Here is a 19,607-nt window from a genome sequence, read left to right as displayed (position 1 = left end):
ATGGAACACAACCCCTAAGTAAACTGTGTAAATGTTCCTGGACTCTGAAGTCGACTCGGGTAAATCCAGTTCAAGACAATAAGAGAATGACCCCGTGTGTGTGTTGTTCTGCGGTCACCCCCATGATTCCCTCAGACCTGCTGCCATTAAAGCCCACTTTGCTCTGCATTCAGACACAGAGACTGGGCTGGCTGTCCTCCCCTCTCCTGACTATGCCCAGATACCGGGAATGAAGCGAATAGCTCCAGGCTTACCAGCAGTGAATGTTTCCCATCAAGGCCAGTTCACGACATTGCCCTGACAAGACAATGCTCTTGCTGGCCACAACAAAGCTTGCGCCCAGCTGGCAGGCACATCTGCTGGGCCCTGCACAGCCCCTCGCTTCCTGGACGGACTCCCGCCCTCTGTGATCCCTCCAGCGTCGGCCCTTTGAAGGCCATTCAGCCGATCCGTGCTCAACCTGGTGGGACATAAAGCTGGGGCTTGGGTTTCTCTCCTCTTTGTGCGGCAGCACAGGTATAAATCACAGTGCACTCGGGGTCTTTCATCCAGGCACTCCCACCCCTGAACATGTGCTCTGAGCAGCTCCCCTGACCACTGGGCGCTTTTACAGACCCATGGAGGTGCACTCGCTCTAATGGTTCATGTCGGTAAATGACAGTATCTGACTGGGTTTGCTGCTGAACAGGTGAGGAAGGTGGGACCTTTTAAACTAGGACCATTTAGCTAGTTCAGTTCTTTCATCAAACACACTCAACTCAACGCTGAACAAAAGATTCATTTTCAAACTATCAATAAACAGATCAATGACTGAGTGGTCTTCCATGTGGCAGGCTGGTCACACATCTGACCACTGGTGACAGCAATGTGTAATCTTTGCAAGGAGAGACTGCCCATGAATAACTTTATTATTACTGTGTACATTTTAATGTTTGGTCTTAAAATCCCACAATAAAATAATGTCATTCAAAATATGCACAACTCCATATAAACAAGTAAAACAGTCAGAAGTCAGACATTTTGGGCGATGCCACAATGCAGTCATTAATGTAGCCTCACGTCCCCTGTGAAGGGGCTACCAGCAATGTAACATGCTAGCCAACGGAGGCTGTGGGATGCATATCCTGTGCAATCTTCTGAGGACACCAATTATAATGATGACAACAAGATCTCTATAAAAAATATTTATAATGACGCATTTCCATAGTTAATTCGACATTTGAAATGATGACTGAGCCTTCTATTTGGGTTCTACATTGTAGCATTGTAACATCATTTTGTTTTAATCTCTTCCACAATATTAACAATAAAATACTAATTACATACACATATACTTTCATTTAAATTAAAATATATGTAATAAAAACATTTAAAGAACATCTTTCATCTACATGCTTTTATATACAGTTCATATTTCAAATAGGATGATACACAAGCTCTAGAACTCTGTACAAAAATATTTAGCTGTAAATAACGAGTCTCTTATTTCCCTTGAAAGTTAGCAGCACCAGGCAAACCGCTGGCCCGCCATCTGCAGCCGACAGCCATTACTGAGCCAGGCCCAGGAATGCCACGCACTGATGCCGCTCCTCGCTGGTCCTGCGGGTGGCTGGCCGTTTCCACCTGTTTGCTTATCCCACGATGTGATACATACATAGACCCCTGCAATGCTCTCTGACATATCATTTAGGGAAAAAGCAAATGTTACCCAGTGAAGGAAGAAGCTGCCTTCGTCAGGTACCTTAGCGCTAACTGGGTCATACCGTTTCTTCTGTGTCTTGCCACCTCAGTGCCTGCTGCCTTCCCGGACCTCTGGCTACCTTTCCCTCAACGGTGTCTCAGTGCAAGTCTGGGAATTTTCTCTGCCACTCATGCATATTTCAGAAGACAAAACATAGCCAACACCACTGTTGCTAAGTGCATTTATACTCTTTTCTTTCTTTTCTGTCAGTCACATTTAACCTCATATTAAAGGCCTTTCCCCTGCCTCTTTTTCCGTGGCTTCAGTCTGGTCTATTCTAAGCCACAAGTTGAGACCATACTGCTGCCTTGGAGGTTGTGTAAAAACTTCAGTCTGCCAATAAAAAGTACCATCAGGAGAAACCTAAAACAGAGTGTGTTCTTTTTTTAAGCGTCGACCAGCACTGTAGCTATTAGACATGTAAAGTAAGGTGACAGCTCTTTTCCAAGGCAAAGCCTAGATGTACTATATGGGATTAAGAGAGAAAACGGGGCAGTGGGTAGACTGGCTGCCGGTTCCCCTGGAAACCCTGTGCCGGCTCCCTGGGCTGATGATCCCCTCCCTCCCCTTTGCAGAGGTCCTCTGAGGGACACGGGGAAACAGGACAGTCTGGACGCCTCACGGCTGGAACGGCAGCAATCACTTCAGCAAGCTTTTAACTGAAATGCAGTCATGGTACGGCTCTCACTGGCCAAACTGACATACAACAGGATTCTGCGGTTAACTGTTTCTGTGGAAAGGAGAAGGTGAACCACATTGGAATGGTTACATTTGCAAAATTACTGGAAATATTTACCATAGAATTCATCAACAACAACAGATTTGCCGCAAAAGAAATGGCCAAAACAACGGGGAGATTTTCAGCTGAACTGAAGGCACAACCCGATGCCGTAACAGAATTTTCACACCGTGTTATTTGTCCTTGAGGAGGCCTTGCTGCAAGGTAAGAAAGGGCGATCGCTGTGGCCCATGATGAGCATGGGGGCAGGCCTTCGCTTCTTCCCATGCCAAGGGCGTGGCCTATCTGCGGCAGGCATATGCGTTGATATTCTTGATAACAAAGAAGCCGATGGCCATGGGTGGCATGGCGATTGTTCGACCTGCCCGGAGAGTTTGCGGCTTCAGCTCCGGGAAAGTCTCGTCATCCAACATCACCAGGGGCTCCCCATTCAGCTGCACGGACCTGCTGACAGGAATCACTGGCAGTCACAGTGCAATACAGGCACACAGACAACTGCTAATACAACACTGTGCTCCTTGGCTCTGTTGGTTGTTCACTGGGGGGCGCCATAGTTACACTCAAGAATGAGGGTTCTTAATGTCTACCACTGCATTCCAAACTGCAGAGGCCTTTCCTGATATTTTACTGTTACATTTTAGCCAAATTTCTACTCATTTGGACTGTACAGAGTTAAGCTGATCTCTGACTATTTTTATACACGTAGCATTTTTGTTTATTAAATGAGCACTGATATACTGTTTGAGAAAGTAAAGTTTGTTGCAAGTTGTTTTCATATTGCTAGTAAAGAATGGTGTAATCAGAAGATACCTCATGAAACATGTGGGTTTTGGCTATGAAAGCTTCCCCTCTCATGCACACCAGCCCTTGGAGGATCACCAGCGCTCGCAGGAGCAGAGAGCGCTGCAGCTGCTCGCTGGGCTTCCTCCAGGCGCGCTGCTGTGTGCATCTTTCTGCAAGTGCCCTTGATGAAAGCAGGCCGCAGAATGTGGAATACTTGAGTGCCTTGCCATTTTTTCCAGTGCATGTCTTCATATTCACAGACTAGTCAACCAGATCAGAATAAATCCACTTTAGAGACAGTGTGAAGGCTTCAGACAGATTAGTAATAAAACTGTCCTTGAAATAGCACCTTTTGTTGTAATAGTAGGCTCCCTCTCTGACTTGCGTGTGCATCCTACCTCTATCTTCTGACTTTACTGGCTGTATGATGGATACAACAGCCCAGTCCTACCTGGGACCTCCAGGCTGAAAAGATCAGAGCATGCTGCCGGTCTCTTCTTGTGGCCCGGAATTCTCCTGAAGTGCACTGTGATACGCTGCGATGGTGTGACATGGCATGGCTCTAAAGCAACGGCAAGGCCGTTTGTTGATCTTCCTAACAGCCTTTTTCTGCTAGGATTTATGCTTGCGAGTTCAAAGCGATGAAGGAGGTATGTAAGCACACTGTGCATGGTGCCGCGCACAGAGAGAGGAGTTTGCATTTCCTTTAAATATGATGGAAATTAAATTAAACTCCCCTAATGGTTCCATATGTCTGCGCTGGAACGGCAATGCTTACAGATGTGGGTATGTGTGTGAGTGCGGGGGGACCTGACAAGGAAACCTACAGATCAACAGTGGAGTGTTGGAAACGAAACTGTTTTGCATCTTGAGCGTTTCTCTTACTGTCAAACGTGCAGATTTTAATCATTACCGACAACAAGAAAAAAACATCACATTCTCTAATTTACTGATGTAAAACTACTGCCAGTGTATAACATTTCAGGAACAACAGGTACAAAGCCTTTTGTAAAAGATTCTTGTGTTCATAAACACACAGCATGAACTATATGCTTTCAGTGTTCACAGCCTGTAGGGGGTGCTAAAACAGCTGTGAAGACCTCAATAGAGGAGCCGTGTTAGTGTTTGTATAAGAAGGCGGTCACTCTGGACGGGCTCTTGTAGTCTCAGAGGAGTCTGCCCAGCATGTACACACTTCTGAGACAGACAAGCGAGAGACAAAACATAATGCTAGTTCGCAGTAGGCCAACAGCATGTGTCCTTGGTTTGCCACACGGTGACGATCCCATGAGCCTGCCTCTGATTGGCTGTCTTCTGGTTTATGACAGCTTGGGTGTAAGTTTCTTACTCACCTAAAACGTTTTCATCCCTCCTGTACAGCATCAGAACATTACAGTCCTCAAAGACATCTTTTTGTTGAACTTGATCTTTTTTAGTTCTCACCAAGACAAAGGTTTCTGTTTATATAACTTTTAACTGAAAATCTTTTCAAGATGTAAAGAGCTTCATGTTATGCCAAAAGTAGCGACTTAAAATTCTCTATGTACATATTAAACAGAGCTAAGACTGTAATGGACTTGAGTCTTTTTGGGGCATTTTTACTGAAACTTCATGCATTTGAAATGTTTATTGACAAAATTCTACATTTAAATCCTTACAACATGTGTGTAGTGGTCAAGAAACTGGACCCATATCCAAATGGTAAAATGGGTAAATATAAGCTAACATCTAAGAGTCTTCGATGTTATGATGTGGAAGTTTTAAGCAATGGAACATTTGAAGTAATTGCTTTTTTATCTGGTAAAAACACATAAATATTTTAAGTAAAATGTAATGTTAATTTGTTGATTTAATTTGGTTGTAGGAAGGGGGCCTGCAGTTTGTAAAACCGCCAGTGATTTCCTTTCAGCTGCTTTTGATATGATACAGAAAAGGTTTTGTGTAGTGACCAGGCAGAGAGGTCACAGCTGGCTATGGGTCTGTTCCTGGGAGCTCAAGCAAGCCTGCGAAGGAAACACAGGATGGTTCACGCATGCCGTCTGAGTACCCGCATGCCGTCTGAGTACCCGCATGCCATCTGAGTACCCGCATGCCATCTGAGTACTCAGGAAACAGCCTCTCTGCCACGATGATAGAAATGACATGAAATACTACCTTCAACTCAATGGGACATCATCTCACTTTAATTTGGCACTGTTTCACTGCCCATTCAGCAGGGGCACCATGGTGCGGTCAGTATGTGGTGCCATCTGGGAGCCACGGCTTGTTAATCGCTGAGATTTAGCTGTGGAATGATGCCCTGGAGGGAGTACAGCAGACTAATCGCCGAGGACCAACACACATCAATCATCCAGTTTGCCCAGAATTAATCAAGCCATCAGAGTTGTTCTGGCGTTTCTGGATGAAATTGCAGCACATAGAAGTGTCACGTGCCTGGGGCACTGGTGGCTGAAGCCCCAAATGAAGCCGAACAAGCTGCGATTATATGTTTGGTTCAGATGTTTTAACAGCCATGGTCTCAGTGTGAGAATTCCATAGTGCAGGGCTTCGTTTCCCAATACCTCCATAGTGCTACAATAATTGTAACTTCAGAGAAAGAAAATGCAATATGAGGTACCTTGGACAGATTAGCTCTCTGGGCTAAGCCCCTGATGCCTTAAGATCCTGACAATGCCACTGGTGGCATGTAAAAGTGACTTATATGCAGTCAAACTTAAGAAAGCAAGCATATGTGAATTACTTTTTTTAGCTGGTCTTATCTGCTATTATTATCTCTATCACTCAATGCATTATTAAGGCTACATTAAGTGTATACTTTCCATGATTTCAAGAAGAACTGGTCAAACAGTGTTTTCTACGTAGTTGCCCCTCAGTATATACTCTCTATGAAAACATTATGAGCATAGTGAGAAGGATCTGTGCAGTAATATGTAAATTGGGACTGCCTGTAATGTATATGGATTACACCAAATGAACAGTTGGTGTGACCTTACACAAATCAACATTTCATTTCCTGACACATATGTTTTGGTTTGGAGATTTTGAGCAATGGAAGGTATGAAGTAACGGTATCGTCATTCTGTATATGTTACTGAGTTAACCTGATGCTCTGATTCAACAAGGGAAACAAAACATTTCAACACACACTAATTCAGCATGTCTGAAAACTCAGATCACGGCAAGATCCACTCGCACCTAGTTCCACAATTGACAACGATAACTAACAGTCATGTGGATTGCTAACTTGAATGCATTCTTCTTTTCACAGACTTTACTGTGAATGTCAAGGCAAATCCACTCAAATATTTCAGTAGTGCAGACATGGTGGCTAACGCTTGCAATGATGATTTACTAGCTTAAATTAATGAATTCTGATGTAAAATAACATGCAAAAACTTGTCATGCATTGCGCAGGTCTTGCTAAAGACATGTGGTTGGGAGATGGACAGATGGATGTTTTATGCAGAAATTGCTGATAACATTTAGCAAAAAATGTTAATCAACCATGAACCATCCCAGCACCTTCCAACACCACTTATCTAGGACTGACTCATGGGGAGTCTGGAGGCAGGGGAAGAGTGGATAGGATGCCAGTCCATCACACCAAGGGCAATTCAGGGGTGTCAAACTGCTAGTACAGATTAGCCAGTGGGAACACGAGGCTAGCATGTAAACTCAACACGTGTAGAGGGCTGGCTCAGAAAGAAAGAACATTTTACTACATAATAAAGCATTCTCAAACTATACATTTCTGCACCTGATGGTGAGTTGGATTACATTAAATTTAAGGGTCCAGATACAAGACTCTGAGGAGAAAGGAACATACAGGGACTTATAAAATACGCAGGTGTTGAGTCAATCTGCCATAAGTATTCAGCCAGGGGTATCATGTGTGTTTATATTGATTAACATCTGGCACTGGTAAGTTATATATGTAAGCTTTCATGCACTGAGACAGCATCTGCATTCCGTATCCTTGGGTTCACCTTCAACACCTCAAACATCCAACATGTTTGCAATGTTATCTAGGTCTTACAGCTAAACCGAAACAATAAGCCGAGAGTCTAAATGGTGTGGCTAGCTGATATGTTGACAAGGGCATAACTTTGTGTTGAGCATTGGAGGGGGGGGAGGGTGGAGGTCTCCATCCATTTAAGGGGGTCCAAGGGGTTATATTGGCTGGTTTTGATTATTGGGGGGGGGGGCTATAATTTACACCGATGCACCCCCCATAATGTACACCCAGGCATGTAGACAATGTTGGGAATTGCAGTGCGGAGCCGTGGACACGGGAACATGAACCGGAGCACCACGCTCTTGTAATGTTTTTGATTTAAGCACCATTCCAAATCTGACTGCTGTATTTTGCCCGGCGCAGGTGTTGTGTTTTTCCAGGACAATGCAACAGCACAGGACCCAAAGTAAGAGTCGAGTCCGGGTGTCATCAGAACTCCTCACACGTCAGCCACGGGCTCCACCTTCACCGTCGTCCTCCCGGCTCCCCCAGGCTGTCCCCCCCCCCCCACTCCCCAAGGCCGGAGGAATTTGAGGAACAAGCTAATGGTAAACCCTAAAGGTTGACTTGACCTTGGACAGTACCATTTACTCATAGGATTCTGTCTGTTTACTTTATCTGTATTTTGGCTTTTTGTCTGACAATCCCAAAATATAATCGTGTTTATGTTTGCATTACAAGGAACCCACGGCTTTCCGCCATGTTATTGTAACCTGGGTCCCCCTCCTCTTGTATAGTTTCAGTGCTCATTGTTAGGTCAACGTGTGTGAAATAGGATACCCCATTAGTGGCAGGCTTGGATATTTTTTCAAAAAACAAGGGAAGACCTTGGCTATAAAATCAGCTCTTTGTGTCTGGAATTGTCTCCCTGTCTGCTGAGGGTATGATGGCCTTCTCTTCCAGGTAATACCCCCTCCCTTACATTGGGAAAAAAATAAAGACCTTTCATTCTGCGAATAAGGCTAAATTCACCAAACAGAATCTTTTTAGGCATTAGTTAACTTTATATATAAATTATATATAGTCTATAGCATGGCATTCTGGTGCGTTGCATTTGAACTCAGAAGTCGGAATTTCCAACTTCCTAATCGGAAGTTTTAACTGGAATGCCTCCTGAAGTTGGAGTTCTGACCTGGAAAGTCAGAGGAACCTCTACAACCCCAACAGAAGTGAAAGCTGTAGTTATATACTGTCCTATTTGTGTTTCATTAAATTGGTTGTACACACAGTACTCTCCAATCTCTTTCTGTGGGCATGTTGCTATGGTGATTGTATGTACAAAATACCACGTAATGCATTGCGTCTATATACATATCTATATATAAAGTTAAAGTGGTATTACTAACTGGCTTCCCAGCTTATTGTACTGGCCTGTGGTTAACTTGAGTGTGATGTCATTCCCTGCTCCAACTTCCGATCTCAGCATTAGTGTAAAGAAAGAACTGCTTCCTGAACAGCGCCCCCTTTTGGCAATGCAGTGTGAGTATTGTGAGCCCATAGCTACAGTGTCTTCGGTCTGCAATGGCCAGGCCAGGCCAGGCCAGACTGCGCTCACCTGGAGTGGAGGCCCTCCGGGCCCATGGGCTGCAGCAGGTACTGGTGAACGGTCCTGTTACGCAAGGTCCCCGCCAGCTTGATTTTCTTCCGCGATCGGTGCAGGTTAATGATGTAGATGGTTATAGAGCCCCGCATGTAATTGTGACTGGAAGGTAAAACAGGGAGAAATAGCATCTGTTAATAATAAACAAATGCATCATGTATGTGCACGTTTGGCAAAAAGACAGGCAGTGACATAGTCCAGGTTCCGCTGGAATCATTTGATCAAAGTCAGACTTTGCAAAATGCTATATTTCACCAAAAGAGGACAATCTGACACGCAAATTCACCAAATATAGACACATTGTGCATAGTGAAAAGGACAATATTTCATATTTATACCTGCAAAGTTGTCAGATTTACAGGAAGATCATGTTCTTTCCTAACGTATTACAAGCAGTCCCCAGAGTATGAATGAGTTCCATTCCCTAAATCTATCTTTAAATCGAATTTGGAGGTAAGTCAGAAAAATAATAATACAGTACATAATAATAATATTATACAGAAATAATAAAACTACATACGTTACTGACCTGTATGCTGAGCCAACAAACTGCTGAAGCTGTGCAATGTTTTCTGGAGCATCACAAAGTTGTGTGTGCGTTTCTTATGAAAACCATTGTGCTCAACCCAGATTTTTCAAATAATAGGCTTTTTTGGCAGTCCGTTGTTAAGCATGAGTTGTCTGTAAGTTGGACGTTCCTAACCCAGGGACTGCCTGCACTCTGTGCTACTGACAGAGGCCCGCCTTGTGGCTGTGCATGGGTCATCCGCAGCTTTAAGCGGGCGGCTCTGACTGAGCCTTGATCTAGGGGCAGTGGGTTGAGCACTGCAGCCCTATTAGATAAAGATTAATATGTAGGAAAAGGAAAACACGATAACATCCAAGAGCGCCTCTAATGCCAGGCAAAGAATAACATAGATGTAGTGAGTACCACATGTTGCCGTGGCCCAGTCAATAAGGACACAGCTTGGCTCCGTCAGCACAGTGACCTCTCACTCCAGTGCTGCCTGATTCACGTCTTTGTGCCGCAACATAAAAAAACTTTCATGGGGCACTGTGAAAATCAGATGAAAGCAAAGGCTGCCGTTTTAAAGAATGAGCCACGGTTGTGCAAACAGAGAGGCAGTACCTATCGGGGCCAGCCGCTCAGATGCAGAGCGGCAAACTGATGCTAAACAGATCAAACAGTGGGGGACCTCGAGCTAGACGATGCCGCGTTAGGGTGCAGAAAATGCATGACGGTGAGTCGCTTTGAAAACGAAGCGGAAGAAATTATGGAGGAGGACAGGAATAAAAAGCCCCGAGTACTAAAAAAGGCTGTGCGTTTCAACTGGGGACAGCCAGGGAACTCAGACAGAGGGAGTCTGTCTCTTCCTGTCTGAACTTGGGGGGCTAATGGACCCCGAGGGTGTCCCTGCTCTGCCTGCTCCTGGCGAAGGCTTGCTGGCTTTTCCCTCGCGTCTGCTTTCCCTTACCTACCTTGCACCAGACTTTACTCATTATCCCCGAGTCTCTCTCTGACCCACAGAGAACATACCATCAGGGCACGGTTTCTGCCAACTGTCACTCTCTGTGAAGCTCTGACATGTTGACATAATATAAGGATGCCTTCTGTTTGCATAAGAGCAAAAATTTGAACTGTGCTGGTGAGGATAACAATTAGCCATATCCCTGCTCGGGTAACGTAACTGTTAGGCTGGGCTTGGGCAAGGGGGCAGCCCCACCTGTAATGGATAACTGACTGGAGGCGGGGAGCAGGCAGTAAGCCTACTCTGGTGCTGACAGGGCTGCAGCCCAGTGATAACCTTCAAAGGGGACAGTGGCACTTTGTATCTGCCCTGGGGACAGACTGGCCCATTGTGTCCCCTGCGGTCCAGATGAAGGCTTCAGCCACTTCTCAGCGCCTCTTTCACATAAGAAAAAGATCCAGCATGCTTGATCATTGATACTAACTTTTATGGGTGCATACTTTGAAAGTCGGGGTGTCTGAAGCCTGTTATTTATGTGTCTTTACTATGGGTAGACGGGGCCGTACACATTTAAGCTGCACCACTCTGGGTACAGTCTCAGGTGTCTGAAAGCCTTCAGGGGGTGCCTATTTTTGTGTGCATAACTCTGACCCCACACTACCTTGTGAGGGGAACATGCTCCTCATGTAAGGTCTCAAAGCTCTTCAAAGAATGATGCGTAATCCTTGACTCCTGATCGAAGAGGCTGACAGCAGTGAGCTCCATCATGTGCGTGTGAAGGGCATATGTGTACGTCTTGTCTGACTAACCAAGCTCGCTCCATTAAGGCTTGGGCAGAAGCAGCACTGCTCCTCTCCACAGACCCGGCCTGAGTGTGGGACTCGGTACTCACTTGTTAAAGCTAGTGCAGTGTGCGTAGATGCGCAGCTTGTCCCGGATCACCCGGCCCGGACGGGGTTTCCTCTGCAGCCCAGCCACATGCACCGCCAACACCCTGGGACCCACCAGCCGCTTGAAAACCAGGGACAGCCAATAGTCCTGCAGTAGCACAGAGACACAACCACATGAGCTAGAGTCAGGTAGAGCCTGTATGAGCCACTCCCAGAAGAACCTCTAACTAGGGACTCTCTCCCTGGGGGCCACCTCATTGTGACGCTTCTAAGCCAGGGACCTTCTCTGTGGGACCCCATATCACTAGGCACCCTCTCCCTGGTGACCCCCTCGCCAGGATCTCTCTCCCCGGAACCCCCCCTCACTGGGACCCCTTTCCCCAGGGTCCCTTTCTCTGGGTCCCCCTCATTGGGACCCCTCTATTACCACAGTGCATCTCCCTGGGGACCCCCTCTCTAAGACCCCTCTCGCCAGGATCTCTCTCCCCGGAACCCCCCCTCCCTGGGACCCCTCTCGCCAGGGTCCCTCTCCCAGGGGACCCCCTCTCTGAGACCCCACTCACTAGAGTCCATCTCCCCGGGGATTCCTCCCTGGGGACCCCCTCTCACCAGGGTCCCTCTCCCTAGGGACCCCCTCACTGGGACCCCCTCTCGCCAGGGTCCATCTCCCCGGGGACCCCCTCACTGGGACCCCTCTCGCCAGGGTCCCTCTCCCTGGGGACACCCTCTCTGAGACCCCACTGACTAGAGTCCCTCTCCCTGGGGACCCCCTCTCTGAGACCCCACTGACTAGAGTCCCTCTCCCTGGGTATCCCCTCACTGGCACTCCTCTCGCCCGGGTCCCTCTCCCTGGGGACCCCCTCTCTGAGACCCCACTGACTAGAGTCCCTCTCCCTGGGGACCCCCTCTCTGAGACCCCTCTCGCCAGGGTCCCTCTCCCTGGGGACCCCCTCACTGGGACCCCTCTCGCCAGGGTCCCTCTCCCTGGGGACCCCCTCACTGGGACCCCTCTCGCCAGGGTCCCTCTCCCTGGGGACCCCCTCTCTGAGACCCCACTGACTAGAGTCCCTCTCCCTGGGGACCCCCTCACTGGGACCCCTCTCGCCAGGGTCCCTCTCCCTGGGGACCCCCTCTCTGAGACCCCACTGACTAGAGTCCATCTCCCCGGGGACCTCCTCACTGGGACCCCCTCTCGCCAGGGTCCCTCTCCCTGGAGCCCCACTGGCTGGGTGCCTTGCAGGTGTGCCCACAGGCTTGCCGATGAATGACTCCCGATCATGACGTGCTGCAATACAGCCACATGTTGAGCTCTTGGCCCAAGATGCAGCACAGTTTATTTAATCACAGCTGTGTGCTATACAGGCAGTCACAATAGTGCATTTTCTGCAAGACTAAAAGGGCAGGACACTGCAGAGGCAGCGCTGGTACCGCACATGACATGCTGCCACCGCTCACTCCAGCACGGAGGGGGATGTTTAGTCTTTTTCCAACGCAAATCCCATGGGCTCCTCAAGTCTATTATTGAAGGAGACACTTTCTTGGATTAAACTGTACTGCAAAAGGAGAGCATGGAAGCTCTGGGCTGCTGACTGAGGGCCACAGTAACAATAGGGTTCACCCCTCAACAAAAAGAGGTCATGTAAACAACCTGAACATGTAACACCAACGAGTTAAATTAACACACTTTCACAGAGCAGCCATTGTGAACTGTGCTATAAAGACTCTGGATAAATAAAACTACAGCTATATAATAAAAAAGATAAACATTCTGGCGAGCTCCAGGCTGCACTACTGGGGGAGAGCCATGAATCAGCTGCCCTGTTTGTGCTGGTGAAGTTAGGAGAGCGCAGGGAGACACCGACGGAGGCAGCCATGAGCTCCCGCGGAGCCGTGATGGATCGCACAGCTGCTGGGATTCCAGACACGAGCACACGGCGTCCTAACAGCAGGCCATGGCTACAGGAAATGGCCCTTTGTGTCGGCGAGCTTCACCGTGGGCTGCGCAGCCAGGAGACCCCCTCGGCCCAGGTGACATTCCACAGGCGAGCCTGGCTGCGCGTTCTAAAGGCCACTGCCCAATCAGAGACGAGCCGAGTGTCTACGTCCGAACCCGGGGCTTGTTGGCTCCTGATGCTGGGGAGCATAAATCAAAAGTGGGGGAAGCAGCGAGACGCAGAGAGGACCGACTGCTGCGAAAAATGGAAACTATGACAAAAAGGTTAGCATGTAAACATCATGACGAAAACCAGTAAACACAACATCTATCATTCCCAGCGTGGTTATAAAAGGAAACATGTTCTGTTGCATAAAAGTTTCTTTTGCAGACAATTTATGTGGCGGTCCACCTACACTATTTCATACATGTTTGATCTATATCACCTGCACAGCTTCTGATTAAGCCCTTGATTATCTGAATCATGGTGTAGAAGGCTGAGAGATGTCTTAAAAACAGCACAGGGGAGTCGGCACTAGCCCTACCTCGCTGCGAAGCCTCGCTTCTTGAGGCAGTACTCAAATCTTGACAACTTTTATGATCAAGCAAAAAATAGGTATGCAGTACTTACATACTGCTTACACTGGTTACACACTGCTTGCATATTTCTTACACTGCTTACTGTACATACTGCTTAAGCATCACTTACATACTGCTTGCACACTGCTTATGCACTGGTTATGCACTGCTTACATACTGCTTATGCACTGGTTATGCACTGCTTACATACTGCTTATGCACTGATTACCTACTGCTTACACACTGCTTATGCACTTCTTACATACTGTTTACACACTGCTTACATACTGCTCATACTTCATATGCACTGCTTACACACTTCTTACATACTGCTTGTGCACTATTTACTTACTGGTTACACCCCACCTGCGTACTATTTACGTACTGCTTACACATTGCTTGCATACTGCTTATATACTACTTATGCTCTGTTTACATAGCTCCTATACAACCCTGTGATGTATCTATGAAGGAAGTTGCTTTGTGAAGAATTATTCCAGAGATATGCTGTCCTAGAACAGAACTATGCTGCCAAAATGCCAATAATACAGTATAAAGTCTTCAGCACTGATCTGTAAGATTCTAACGTACTGCAGAAAACAGAATGCTGTGATTACCGCTACCTTCTTAGAGGTGTATCTGTGTCAAATCTCCTAGCTGGCAGTATGTTACCAGTGACTACTGGCTCTTAGGGGGGAAAATACTCTAAGATACCTGCAATAATGTCGGCATACATGTTTGATGGCATCTGGAAAACACAGCTTCCAGATGTGCCTTGGCCTGTTCCAAGCCCCCAGCACTTCAAACATAAACGGGAAAGCTCTGGGAGACCACGACAGCAGGTGCCTCGAGGAGAGACTGAGTCCACACCCAGCAATTAAGGTACAGCCTCCTACTATATGGGGCTGTTCAAGCTGTGTGGTTCGGCTGTGCCGCTAAAGCAGTGGCAAAGCTCCTTGGCTGTAATATGGCTTCATCGATGCTCACTGGTGACACCAAGAAAGTCCTGTGCAGCTATGCAATAACCCACCTGTGCGTGATGTGATGCAGAGACCTCGTCAGGTTGCCTTTTCCATTTGTTAGCTAAGAAAAGACAGAAAACTCTTGGCCCTTCCTTTCAACTCATTGTCCCACCAAAAGGAGGCAGCGCAGCCCAAAACGGGAAACCCAACTCCTGGTTTCATCATGTGAACCAAGCGCTTTGGATGGGAGAGAAACATTGCCACAGAAGCCGTTAACTGGCCTGCTCTCGCAGATCAAAGTGTATGGTGAAAAATTAGGCTGTGTTAAAGATAGGTTAACAATGCACAGGCCCGTCTAACTCGGGGCATGTGTGAAAGTAATGTGAGAATGTGCTGTAAATATTTACACAGCCATAAACATCGCAGCGAAGAAGACGGGAAAGTGCCATGTGACGCGTGCTGAAGCGTGACCGTCGAGGCAGAAATGGGGTAAATCTGCAGCTTCATCCTCTTCCGGGGGAATCAGACCTCCGGTGACGCGTGCACGGGTCAGAGATTTAAAGCGTACTGGGAAGAGGAGCGACCCATAAGCGGCATTTCTGGAGCTTCCCAGTAAAAGATGAGGTGCGATCCGCAACACGCAGAGCTGGGCAAGAATGCCAAAATAAGACAAACGGAGTGTGATTTCACAGATTGGCGATGTAACCGTATAACAGTCTGTGGCATTTGTTTATCTTAGAAAACATCAAATAAAACGCATAACTTGAAAAGCTTTGCCTGCAGTTTTACATCTGTTTATAATACAAGCAGAAGGAGCATTTTAAAGGCGTCATCAGTGCTGACATGGAAACTTTTACTGATCTGAGTTGATTCACTTACATTATATGTAGTGAAGACTATCTTTGCTTTCGCCTAAGGTATAGGGACATGTAAGGCTCAGTTTTTCAGGAACAGCTGGATAACTTCTTGGTAAAAAGGCAGCACACCAAAGAAGCCAGCAAGTGTAAAACTATTGTCACTTTTCCCTTTACCAGGTCCCCCTTTTCAATGTATTTGGCACAGTACAGATTATTAAAAAATGTTCTACTGTTTTCTGAGGTATACGGCACTAATCATCTGTATTGTAAATCTTAGACTTACAAAAGTAAATTAATAGTCCCAGATTTTCTTGCTTAAATACAACCCTCCTGACAAGTGACCACAACTCGACAAGTAAACGATGCAGCAGAGTAAATTCCACACTGCCCATATGACGCATCCTGACATCAGTGGCGAAAGTGACACTCTGCATGCATGTATGTGCAAAACAATGTGGCCGCTGCTGAAACCTCACCAGTATCATGTGTCTTTTAATACAAACCCTGTTATTCTCTGGCATCCTGTACACATTGTGCTGCGACGCACAGCAGCCTGCTCTTGCCCAAGGACTCCCCTACCACCATAGCACCTGGGCATGCAGAGTTTCTTTACCTTACAACGATGCAGTTTGTAGTCTAGGCTGGTGTTGGATTGTTTATCTCTGTCGTTTTCCATAAACGCAGCATTGCGTAATTTCGGGCAGGGTACTTTCCGTTTGCCAATTCCACAGAATAAACAGTTCCTGAACTATCCTTTAACACAAGATTACCCACAAAAGACACTAAACGCATGTTTTCGATGAGGGAACAGAACCTGTTAGGCTTTAAAGGGAAACTGCTCCTAGTTCACGCTTAACCCAGAGGCCTGTTTGAGTTTGAACAACAGCATGTGTACCAGACAGGGGACCTACACAGATTTCTCGGAGCCCCTCGCAGACCGGCTCATAAGGATAGAAAGGAGAGTACGACCCATGGGGGAGGAACGCGGGAGGTAGAGAAGGAAGAAATGAAAATGGCAGACGAAGGGGAAACGGGGGCTCGATGGGTCCAGTGGCCGTTCTGGGTGCAGGATTAAAGAAAAGAGGCTGGGGTATAAATTTCCTTGCAGTCTGACAGGTTGGGGCTGTTGCGAATTCTCTCAGTGGGATGCCTGGCAGTTTGCAGAGACGCCCAACCATGTTAAAAGCATTGTGATCCCAGTAGGGGGCGATTTTTCCTAGAAAAGAACTCCAGAAAATAACTGAACAGGAGGAGGAAAATGATGCCTTTAAAATATATCGATTATACAACATTTTGAAATGTCTGGAACACGTAAGCATGTTCCAATCAGGACAGAACGGAAATACTAACCATGTCTGCTCTGGGCTGTCTGCAAATTATTTGACACCATTCAGCAGCCTGCAGCTATTTCAAAAATTTCTCATGCACACAAAACCATGTAAAAACCGCAAGTGATTTTCTTACTCCAGTTTGGATAATATACAAATGGTTGTATAATCCCTTTTATTTGACCCTTTGGATTTTTTACTCTCATTTTTCGTTTAAAAATGAAAGCATGCTGATGTTCAAATAAGACGTACCTCACATCTTGTTTTGATGACACAGTTATATGGTGTTATACAAATCACTCACCGGCATGGTTCCACCACATTACCAAAGAGCTCTTAGTAAAGCAAACCCCCTATTCACACCTGCAATGCCCAAAAAGTGAATGCATTGCCTTCAGCAAATACTAAAATGCTCAGCACTAAGGTGCAGACATTAAAAACTTCCCCACACTCATGTCTCTTTTTACAAAATTACAATCAGAAAACAAACAATAAAGAAGAACCAAATAAAGGCCTTGACAGTACACAGACAAAGTGATCGAAGATGTGGCCAAAGCACAGCTCAAGAGCTCCCTATGCCAGCACACATAAAATGCCTTCCCAGGACCTGGGATGGGGTCAGTACTGGTCCTGGAAGCCAAGGCCTTGTTAAGGTCGATGCTGGAAGGTGCCAACCCCTTGCAGGCCTGTGGCTACAGCCTCGGCAGACCAGAGGATAAGGTTGCATATCTCTCAGCGGCTTGCTGTTCAGGGAGAGGGTCGCTTACCCGGGACTACAGACCTGGGGCTAATGTTTCCTGCACCATTCAACACGCTTAAACGGCTTTCATCTGAGCTAATAGCTCCCACGGGAAAAACTCAGAGGTGGCAGCACTGCGGGCTGCAGAAACAGCGGCCGGCGTGAGCTGGAGCTCAGAAGAATATCCTTCACCACTTTGAGCGGTGGGCACAGAGAGCACAGTGAACTCAGTGAACACAGAGAACATAGTGAACACAAAGAGCACGATGAACAAAGGGAACACAGAGAGCACAATGAATACAGGAAGCACAGTGAACACAGAGAACATAGAGAGCCCAGTGAACACTGGGAACATAGACAGCACAGGGAACACAGAGATCACATTGAGCACAGTGAACACAAGGTACAAAGAAAGCAATGCAAGCAGAGAGAGAACAGTAAGACTAGGGTCCCAGCTGCTAGATTCTGGGGTTGCAACTCACAGGCAGAGGATTGAAGTGCTGGTCGACGAGGTGGTTATAACCATAGTCAAAGAAGGAGTGCCGAAGCACAACATCGATGCCCTGCACCGCAGACATGCCTAGAGTATTCAGCCATCTGAACACAGGAAAGGAAAAAACAGTCTGAAACACACACAGTAAAATGGTGAAAAAATGGATTCTGTAATTCATGTCATGTGAGAGTAAGTGGAACTGGCTGAGGGCTCTGGCTTGTCTATCAGTGAACTGGAGCAGCGAGAGCAGTGTATGGGGAGCAGTACTCACAGGAAGCCAGCAGCGTACGTGTCAGACAGGTTGCTGGTGCCCAATGTCCAGGCGGGGCCGACTCCGCCCAGCCACACCTTCTTACTGGGAGCGTGCGTCTTCACGACCTGCAGAGAGACGAGAGAATGAACCGCAGGACAGGAAAGTCAGGAAGGCATTGAGGATGATAATGATGCTTGACTGAACGGCCGCCATCAGACACGAGGAAACACCATCAGCAATGGAGAACACCAACGTGTATCTCCAGAGAACAGGGGGAAGCCCGAAGTGGTGGCGATGTGATGGCGTCACTGTCGCCGCTAGTGGAGTGACACGCCCACCGATGCACCCAGGCCAGCATTGGCCGCTCGGTCTCAGGGGAAGGCCAACAGCAATGGCTCAGCCTGTTTCTGCAAGTCATGCGGTTGTATAAGTGTGACAGAGAGCCCTATGACAAAACAGTGTGACTGCTCATTAGCGGGGCACACTGCTTACTGGGGTGGAGGGGGGGGCTCAAACCTGGCGACAGACTGCCTTGTAAAGCCCCTCCATGCTCCAGCGTCACATAACAGATCCTGCTCTCCACCCTCAAAGCACATCGCTCAGCTACGCACGCTTGTTAAGGGCTTCTGACAGGGCGTTTCCCAGCAACCCCCAGGGCAGGAATAATGGGGCAGGAGAGCTAATGAGGGCAAGACAAGCTTTATTACCTCCACGCCCCGGACACACAGCTGTAATTACACAAGGCTGCCAAACACCTCTGGTGCTTGGGGCCAGCAGTAATAAAAATAAAATCCATCCATCTTCTTGAGAGGAAGTTTGTGTTCACATTGTATACGTGAGGTTTGGGATGCGGTGGCGTCAAAGAGCGCCCTCCTCAGACAGCTTCCTCTCGTCATCGTGCCCGTCTGCGCAGGCAGCGGGGCTGCCTCACCTTCAGCACCTTTCCGATCTGCTCGCTCAGTGTGTCCAACAAACGCGTCTTCAGGAAGTCGTCGACTTTCAGCACACGTCCATCGATATAGTAGCTGGGAACACAGAGCACACCACTTAGCATATTGAACTTTGAAAACTGGACCTATTAAAAGAGTTAGAAATATGTGTTTATATTTAGTGACATCTGAAAAGTGTCACATAATCCTTTTAACCAGAGACCATCTCTAAATTGGCTGGCGTAACATGAGCGTATGAAGCCCATGAAAGCATTGGTATAACAGAGCAGAACGAGA

The 19,607-nt window shown here is 47.2% G+C and overlaps 1 protein-coding gene across 1 annotated transcript in view; it reads right to left on the bottom strand.

The window, feature by feature from the left end:
* Positions 1 to 900: 900 nt before the first annotated feature.
* Positions 901 to 19,607, bottom strand: part of hpse2 (heparanase 2) — a 58,938-nt gene continuing 40,231 nt past the window's right edge. The window contains exons 7-12 of the mRNA XM_023822634.2: positions 19,313 to 19,406; positions 18,400 to 18,506; positions 18,118 to 18,232; positions 11,240 to 11,385; positions 8,834 to 8,980; positions 901 to 2,924 (exon numbers count right to left, since the gene is read on the bottom strand). Of these exons, the coding sequence (XP_023678402.1) occupies positions 2,762 to 2,924; positions 8,834 to 8,980; positions 11,240 to 11,385; positions 18,118 to 18,232; positions 18,400 to 18,506; positions 19,313 to 19,406 (772 nt within the window). The 3' untranslated portion in view covers positions 901 to 2,761. The remainder of the gene's footprint in view (positions 2,925 to 8,833; positions 8,981 to 11,239; positions 11,386 to 18,117; positions 18,233 to 18,399; positions 18,507 to 19,312; positions 19,407 to 19,607) is intronic.

This window comes from Paramormyrops kingsleyae, chromosome 3 (genome assembly GCF_048594095.1).
Source record: "Paramormyrops kingsleyae isolate MSU_618 chromosome 3, PKINGS_0.4, whole genome shotgun sequence".
NCBI lineage: Eukaryota > Metazoa > Chordata > Actinopteri > Osteoglossiformes > Mormyridae > Paramormyrops > Paramormyrops kingsleyae.
Note: the sequence above shows the minus strand (reverse complement) of the source record. Positions and strands in the feature narration are given on the sequence as shown.